Source organism: Lactuca sativa, chromosome 8 (assembly GCF_002870075.4).
Source record: "Lactuca sativa cultivar Salinas chromosome 8, Lsat_Salinas_v11, whole genome shotgun sequence".
In the NCBI taxonomy this organism is placed as follows: Eukaryota; Viridiplantae; Streptophyta; class Magnoliopsida; order Asterales; family Asteraceae; genus Lactuca; species Lactuca sativa.
In genome coordinates, this window is record NC_056630.2 from 162,016,841 (window position 1) to 162,025,890 (window position 9,050).

Consider the following 9,050-nt stretch of genomic DNA (forward strand, 5'->3'; position numbering starts at 1 on the left):
AAAATCCAGATTTCGAAGGATACCAAAGTCCTAACAAAATTGTACCCTTATGATAGCGAAAAATATTTTTCACTGCAGTCAAATGAGGTTCTCTGGGATTAGCTTGATATCTAGCACAATTACAAACTGAAAACATAATATCAGGTCTACTTGCAGTTAAGTATAATAAAGATCCTATCATGCTTCGATATAGTGTTAAATCAATAGCAGTAGCATCTAACGAATGAGTTAATCTTGTTCCCACTGCCATTGATACTCTTAGTTTTGTGCTATTTGTCATTCCAAACTTTTCAAGCAAGTTCTTTGTATATTTTTCTTGATTGATTAAGATTCCATCCCTGTTCTGTCTTATATTCAATCCAAGAAAATTATTAATCTTTCCCATCATGCTCATTTCAAATTGACTTTTCATTAGATTTTCAAATTCAATTGACAGTGCTGGGTCAGTTGAGCCAAAAATAATATCGTCAACATAAATTTGAACAAGCATAAGATGATTCCCAATTTTCTTGCGAAACAAAGTGGGGTCAAATGATCCTTGTTTAAATTTAGATTGTTTCAAGAAATTTGTAAGAGTTGCGTACCAGGCTCTTGGTGCTTGTTTTAACCCATAAACAACTTTGTCAAGAATGTAGACATGATTAGGATGTTCCTCGTTTATGAATCCTGGTGGTTGTTCAACATACACTGTTTCTTCAAGTTCTCCATTTAAGAAAGCACACTTAACATCCATTTGATAAACATCAAAATCTTTGTTTGCTGCATATGCTAAAAATATGCGAACTGCTTCGAGTCTTGCAACAGGAGCAAATGTTTCTTCATAGTCTATTCCTTCTTGTTACGAATAACCTTTAAGCACTAGTCTAGCTTTATTTCGAATAATATTGCCATCTTTGTCGGTTTTATTTTTAAAAATCCATTTTAATCCGACAATTGAAACATCAGAAGGTTTAGGAATTAATCTCCAAACCTTGTTTCGTTCAAATTCAGCCAGTTCAGATTGCATAGCAACAACCCAATCTGAGTGTTCCATAGCATCCTTTACTGTCTTTGGCTCTATTTTCGAAATAAAGACATTAAACATACATAGTTCTTGGTTCGCATTCAGTATTTCATTTTTCGCACGTATCTGAGCTCTTGTCAGCACACCATCTTGTGGATTTCCAATTACCTGTTCTTTGGGATGATTCTTTGTCCATTTCTCAAGTGGTGGAAAATCAGGATCAAATTCCAATGCTTCATCTTCATACATATCTTCATTTTCAGATCCTGAAACAGAAAAATTATCATTAATTTCATGAAATTCATCATTTTCACCAAGATTGTTTTTCTCTGTTGTATCATTATCTTCCTCAAAATGCATTTCATCTTGTTGCTCCCCCTCAAAATGATGTTCCTATTGATTTTGCGAATGCTCCCCCTCATCTTGATATTCTTGTTGATTTTGCGAATGCTCCCCCTCAACTTGATGATTCCTATTTTCATTCTCCCCCTCGAAAGTTGGCTGATTGTCTGCATTGTTGATCGTATGCTCCCCCTCCATACGAACATCAGGTACACTTTCGCAAGATGTTGATGTTGTAGTAATTGTTGAATCATCAGTATGTTTTGAAGATTCTGATGTTTGATTATCTAGAGCATTATTTTCCGCATCAATTGCCCTGTCAGGAATTCTGAAAATTAAGTCATAATCAAAATCATTTATTTCAGAATAATCAATTTGTGTATTTGAATCAACAAGTATTGATTTATTGTCAAATTTACTATCCGTTTGTTTAAGATAGTAATCATCAAATGTTAAATTGAAAGTTTCTTCAATTTTTCTTGTTCTTTTGTTGAGCACTCTGTATGCCACTGAATTGTGCGAATACCCCAAGAATATGCCTTCATCAGCTTTAGCTTGAAACTTGGACAAATTGTCTTTGAGATTCATTATAAAACACCTACAACCAAAAACATGAAAGAATTTGACATTAGGTTTCCTATTGTTGATTATTTCGTATGGAGTAACATTGAATCTTTGATGAATGAATGATCGATTCTGTGTAAAACATGCAGTAGAAACTGCTTCAGCCCAAAGATATTGAGGTAGATTCGCATATGTTAACATTGTTCTGGCTGCTTCGCATAATGATCGATTTCTTCGTTCAACAACACCGTTTTGTTGAGGAGTGTATGGTGATGAGAAATTATGCGAAATCCCTTTGCTTGTGAGAAAAGAATCAAGAGTTTGATTTTTAAATTCAGAACCATTATCACTCTTAATTTTGTGAGCACTCCTTTTCAGGCTAAGCTCAATCTTTTTGATAAAGTCAATCATTGTTTGAGCAACTTCAGATTTTAACCTAAGAAAATATACCCATGTGAATTGAGAAAAATCATCAACAATAACTAAAATGTACCGCTTTTTATTGATTGTAGCAACAATCGACGGTCCACATAAGTCAATGTGAATAAGTTCCAATGGATGACCTTTTCTATGTTGTTTGCCTTGTTCGCAAGCTGCACACAAAGTATCATTGTCAAATTTTAATATAGGTAAACCTCGAACTAAATCTTCAGTGACAAGTTCGTTAATGTTGCGAAAGTTCAAATGTGACAATCTGCGATGCCAAAGCCAACTAACATCATTAGAAGCTTTTAATAGTAAACACACAGCCGGTTTGCCAATGATTGGTTTGATGTCTAATGTAAACATATCACCATATCTTTTTGATTTGAGAAGTACTTCATTTGTCTTCGCATTTGAAATAACACTTCCTTCTTCATCGAACATAACTTGATTACCAGTCCCCACAACAAGTTGCGAAACACTAATCAAATTATGTTGAAGACCTTCAACATAAGCAACTCTGTTTACTATGAATTGTCCATTCGTAACTTTCCTATAGCCTTTCACTTAACATTTGTGATTATTTCCAAATTTGACTACTCCTGCATTTTCCAAGCTTCTATAATCTCGCAAGTTCTCCTTCCTTCCAGTCATATGACGAGAGCAACTACTATCAATATACCATTTCGCATCGTATTGCTCGTCACACATTACCTGCAATTATTGAAAAAATTTAGGAACCCAAGACTTTTTGGGTCCATCATTAGTAGAATGAAACAAATTCTTTGAATTTGAAAACCATGTTTTCACTTTGTTTGTGACAGAATCCATTATATCAACATCATCAGATCTGGATATTGAAATATAGTCATTCAATTGTTTTGGATTTCCATTGATTGTAATCTCATCCTTCACAACATTCGTAGCTTTGTTAACAGGTTTCCATTTTTGAACCGGAATTTGCGAATTATGAGATGGTGAACTAGCAGTAGAAGAGCTATTTGCGAACTTGTCAAATGCAATTTTTATTTGTTGTTCTGAAAACTTTCCACTTTGATATTGTTTGCCTTTCCCTTCAAACCAACGATTGATTGTATTTACATCAGATTTTCCTTTTGAATACGAAACTTTGGTTGGTTGTGAATTTGAAGGATTTGGAAAATTTGGTTATTTTGGTGAAAATTTCACTTTAGCTTTGTTGGAATTGTTCAAAGGTGTTGAAGTATTCGTGAATTTGCAAACGTTTCGAAAATTTTGATTATTCACAAATTTTTGCGAAGTCTCAAATGTTCAATTATTGTCATATTTGCGAAAAAATGGAATTTTATCAACATAATTTATTGGTCTGTGAAAACTTGTATCTATTTGTTTGTTTTTGCTTTGAAAGTTTGATGATTTTGGTTTCAAAATTTGTTCTTTTTCAAATTTTGGCTTATCATTAGACACAACTTGCCAAAAAATTGCTTTTCTTGCTTTTCTTTTTGAAACATTATTTTCTGTTGAATAATTTCCAACTATCAATTTAAATTCGTGAGAATTTAATTTCATTTCAGCCTTTGATTTCTCAACTTTTTCAAAAACTTTGTTTGCATTTTCATCTTTAATCACCCATTTTTGTGATGACTTTTTCTCTTGAAGAACATAAGAATTTTTCATTAAATTGTTTTCTTCGGTATTTTGATTTGAAAAGAAACCTGCTGTTGATGACTTTTGATTATCATTTTCAACCATTTTGATGAATTCAGGTTTAATGTTCTCAACATTTCCAGTTGTGACAAAAACTTGATTTGGAAAAATGATGTCATCTGTACATTTAAAATTTGGATAGACCACTGTGTTGGTTTCCAAATAATGTGCACCTTTTTCATTTAGAATTTTGTCAAATTCTTTTGTATTATCAAACACTTGATTCATAATAACTCTTGGAGGTGTTTTAGGTGAATCCTTCACACCTTCATTGTTTTCATCATTTTCATCAGTTTTCCAACTTTCAACCTCCACATTATCAAAGGTACAATGTTGCGAAGTAGAAGGTTTATCAGTTTCATCCTTAACTATCGAATCAACTATTATTTCTTTACCTTTGATCTTAGATGTGATATTAATGATTGACAATTTAGAACAATCAACCTCTTCTTCTTCTTCAATTTCACTGATCTCACTCACATTATCTGAATTGTCATTGACATCAACATAATTGAGTTGAGAATCAAGAGTTGAATTTTCAGTTTTCTTTAGGATTTTCACTTGTTCACTCTTTGTCAAACTTTCATTGACAATATCAATCAACTCATCAGCATTCAAGAATTCATTAATTTTGACAATACCATATGCATATCTATTATCAGGTATTTTGTCAAATTCAACAATTGTACTTTCGCAATCATAAGAAACAACATCAACTTTTTCACGTTCATATTCAAGAAAAGGTAAAAGTTTCCTATGTTGTTCTTTGCTAATATCAGAAGAATGATGTAAAGCAGTTAATTTTGCATACAATCTTTCGGCAGAATTACAATATATGTTCCTTTGTGCAAGCAATAACCTAACATCATTTGTAAGATTATCCCTATCACAATTTACATTTTTGATCTGTATTTCAAGTTTTTCTACTTTGCTCCTTTTTATTTCTAACTCTCTTCGTGTCTCACCTAGTTGCAAATTCAAGTTTTGTGCTTCAGTACTAGCAGACACAATTATAGAATCAAAATAAGCCACAGTATCATCAAATGAAGTGAGTTCAGCATCATAAGCAGATAAAGGAATATTAAAAGATTCAAGTATAAGACGTACCTTGGTGGTCATGGGTGATTTGTCCGTGGATTTGGATACGAAGCACTTCCCTGAAATTTCCTCTTCGCAACCTTCAAAACTTGCAAACATAGCTCCATGTGTGGGATGCCTCATTTTTTCGTCATCAGATCCTGAAGACCAGATCTGATACGTTCCACTCTCTTCATCATCAATTTCACCCTTCACAACCAGAGACACTCCTTTTGTCTTAGCACGTAACTCTTCAATATTTTCAGAATAGTATGCTTCATATTTAACTTTTTCCTTTTTCTTTTCTTTCTTTCGCAACATGAAATCGGCTGCGAAGTGATTCGTACCATTGCAGTAGTGACAGTAAATTCCCAAGTCACCTTTCAGTTTCTTCACTTCTTTCGCATCTTTTTGTTTTTCCTCAGCTTTCTCCATTTTCTTCCTCACCTCTCCTCCAGTTTTTGTGACTCCACTCTTCGCATCCGTAGCCTTACCTTTTGGATTAAAAGGCTTCTTGAAAAATTTCTTAACTCTATTATTTGAGTAGAATGCCACAGCTTCATCATCCGAGTTCATAAAAAATCCTTCATTATCTGAATCATCTTTTTCATTCACATCAACTTCAGATACTTTTGAAACTAGAGCCAAAGGACCTCCAATACTTTGTTTTGAATCTTCATACATTTCTAAAACTTCACACTCATGAGTTTTCAGTTGATTGTATAGATGGTTCAGACTTGTTGTATCAAAACTCTGTTGGTTTTTAATCATCATGCTCACACTTCGCCATTCCTTGCGAAGGCCCATGATGAAAGTTAAGTTGTACTCCACGAGTGATCTCGTAATCCCATACCTGTTGCAACGATAGACCAGTTCATTCAGACAATCATAGTAAGCTTCAAGAGATTCAGTCTCCTTTTGTCTGAATTCTTTCAGTTCAACAAGACATTGTTTCACTGAATTGATCTTCGTTTTTTCGCTTCCTTGATATTTCTCCTTCAAAGTGATCCAAATTTCCTTTGCTGTTTTACAACTACGGATGTAATTGTAAACAACAGGAGGTAAAGCACCTCTTAGTTCCCTCATGCATCGTTTTTCATTCTTCTTCATACGGTTTTGTCTTTCAAGTACTTCAGCAGTTGTATTAGATGCTCCGATTGGTTGAACATTAGCAGGAGCTTGAACTGTTCCATCAATACAGTTCCAAAGTTCTTCATCTATTCCATTCAGGTAATCCTCCATTCTATCCGCCCATTGATCATAATATTCAGGGATTAACATAGGAATTTTGGTTGATGATCCAAGTAAATGAGAGAAGGAAGTCATTGTGTTCATGTTAAAGTTCGCCATTGATGAACACTAAAATTTCAGAAAGCTTGAAAAACTCAATGAATTTGAAAATTGATTGACTGAAATGATCACAAATTGCTAATCGATTACTCGAATTAACAATTCAAAAGCAGAATCGATTCAAATCTGAAGATCAAAAGAGATTTTCAAAACCAGAATGCGTGGAAATTTTTGAGTAAAATTACTACTCAAAAAGCAAAATGATTCTAACACAAAAATCCGATCGAAGCAGTTTGAATCCTGCTCTGATACCAATTGTAGAGAATTGTTATCGAGATTATGAATGCAATTATGAATTGAGTGACTGAGTAATAAGAACACGAAGAGTAAATATTAATCAGATCTTCTATTGAGAAAGACTGATTACACGAAATAAGCAGAAGGATATTCGAGTTACAAAAATTTATATTCTACTTCTAACCTCAGTCCCTATTTATAGGGAATCTGAGTGTACAAAAAATATACTAAGTCTAAACATCTAAGCTTCGCATAAAAATGACTTAGTAAAATAACTAAAATGTGAATATTACAAAGACATAGCCACTTCGAGTTTTACAACAAAATGACTCTACAGATTCAAAACACCTTCCATGTGTCTCAGCTTCAGAAGTGTGTCACTGACGTGTACGCAGTCATTTCGTTGGACAATATTCAGGTGGATGAAAGCCTGAACTACATCGAGAGGTCTGTTTCCATCTTAGACCGGAAGACCAAGGTTCTTCAAAACAAGGAAGTGAAGTTGGTAAAGGTGCAATGACAGCACCGCAGGGGCTCCGAGTGGACCTGGGAGCCGGAGGACAAGATGCGGGAACACTACCCAAACTTGTTTGGATCAGCAGACTTCGAGGACGAAGTCTAGTTCAAGTGGGGGAGACTTGTAACATTTTTTCCAGGTATTACTTAATTTATTTAAAATCTAAGGTTTTGATGTATGGACTCGGCGAGTTAGGAGTCCAAATCGTCGAGTAGAGGGCATTTCAAGGACACGGGATCTACACCCTACTCGACGAGTCGGAAGGCCGACTCGACAAGTAGGCACTGTAATGATAAAACCCTAATTTTAGGGTTTGCACCATATATAATCTCCTTATGAGCCTTGAGGCTGACCTCCCATCTGCCTCCAAACCCTAAGAACGCCTGTGCTAACCCTAATCCCCATTCTCTTCCATTTTGTGAGCTAGTGTGACCTTGGAAGCTTAAGAAGAAGGAGATAGTGAGAAGATCCAGCAAACCAAGTACCCATCCTTGAGCTTAATCATCTTGTGGACTGCTGTAAGTCTTCAATTTTTATCATAGTTTTTTGCTAGATCTTGAGTTTAATCTTCATTTCCTACCATTCTTGTTGAATGCATGCATGGGATTCATGAAGTTTGCAACTTTATAAATCTCAAGAGTAAAATGGTCCCAAGGTGGGCTAGATCTGGCCTTTGCTCGAGTAAGGAATCCATGCAAGGGTATTTGGGCATATTTCCCCTTTTTTGGCCATTTAGACCTAGGGACATGCATTGGACATGCATTTCCATAAAGCCTCCATCTCTGGAACGTTTTGAGGAATATAAGCTTTTTTGGAAAGGAGGGACTTCAGATCCCTAGAGTTTTGGACCGTATGGAAAAGCTTTGGAGCTTTACAACTTTTGTTAGGGGCCTTAGAGAAATTGGAACGGTTCTAGAAGGTAAAGTTGGAAACCTTATCCTTCTAGGCACCTTAGGGCTTCAGATCTAAGCCTTAGAGTCCCCAGATTCGGTGTAACATCACAACAATTAAACAGGAAGGGGGACTCTATCAGTTGCTCTAGGAACTTGACGAGTCGAATTGGGTCTCCCTATTTTTCTGAATATCAAGTGAACTCATCGGGTTGATGAAACAACTCGACGAGTTGGCTAGGGTTTGATTAGGTTGCCTGGACTAGGTAGGAACTCTATGAGTAGCTAGATGAGGTCAACATTGACTGTTGACTTTGACTGTTGACTTTGTCTTTGGCTAAGGTTGACCACAGTTGACCTTGAGGGTATTTCTGGGTTAATGACAAGTCCATATTATGATGCTACATGTAGTTGAGTTGGGGAAACACGTGGGACATATGTGGTTCTAGCATTGTCAGATTCAACATTCGAGAGAGGTGAGTCTTGTCACCATACCAATGGGTCTTAACCGGTGAATGGTCAGAACTAAATCCCGAGATGGTGAAAGCCCTATATTGATTGTATTTCTTTTCTAGATAAAAAAATCCTCCCCTCTAAAACAAAAGATGTAGTTGGAATAAAGAAAAGGGAATTTCGCTTCTTTGTTAAGAAAGGAGTTCTTTCGTTAGTTCGGTGCAGATTCGTAACCATTGGTTCTGGTAATGTTGAACTCCATCGGCTGATTTAGTAGAAGATAAAAGATTTCCTTCGGGCAAGTTCCACTATAGTTAGGAAAGGAACAGACCACAAGCTTCACGTTCTATCGAAATAAGGTTCCCGGTTGGCTTTGTATGAAGAAGCCAATCTCTTACCAAAAACAAGTCATTTATGGATCTCCCTAGTTACGAACAAAAAAATGGCGCTACGAACCAATTGTTAAACTATGAGCATTATGCTCATGCATAACTTCCATCAAGACAAA

The 9,050-nt window shown here is 35.4% G+C and overlaps 1 protein-coding gene across 1 annotated transcript; it reads right to left on the bottom strand.

Moving 5' to 3' along the window:
• Nucleotides 1–3,042: 3,042 nt before the first annotated feature.
• LOC128127868 (uncharacterized) lies at nt 3,043–6,421 on the bottom strand. Its single transcript, XM_052766589.1, has 5 exons — nt 5,949–6,421; nt 5,648–5,831; nt 5,443–5,584; nt 5,277–5,346; nt 3,043–3,046 (listed from the first exon to the last, which is right to left on the bottom strand). The coding sequence occupies exons 1-5, from the start codon at nt 6,419–6,421 to the stop codon at nt 3,043–3,045; spliced, it is 873 nt and encodes a 290-aa protein (XP_052622549.1).
• Nucleotides 6,422–9,050: the final 2,629 nt, after the last annotated feature.

Coding starts and splice junctions, on each gene's coding strand:
- LOC128127868 (XM_052766589.1), bottom strand. CDS start 6,421: ATGACTTCCTTCTCTCATTTACTTGGATCATCAACCAAAATTCCTATG. Junction 5,585..5,647: donor ACTCGGATGATGAAGCTGTG/GCATTCTACTCA, acceptor CCAAAAGGTAAG/GCTACGGATGCGAAGAGTGG. Junction 5,347..5,442: donor TTACTGTCACTACTGCAATG/GTACGAATCACT, acceptor AAAATATTGAAG/AGTTACGTGCTAAGACAAAA.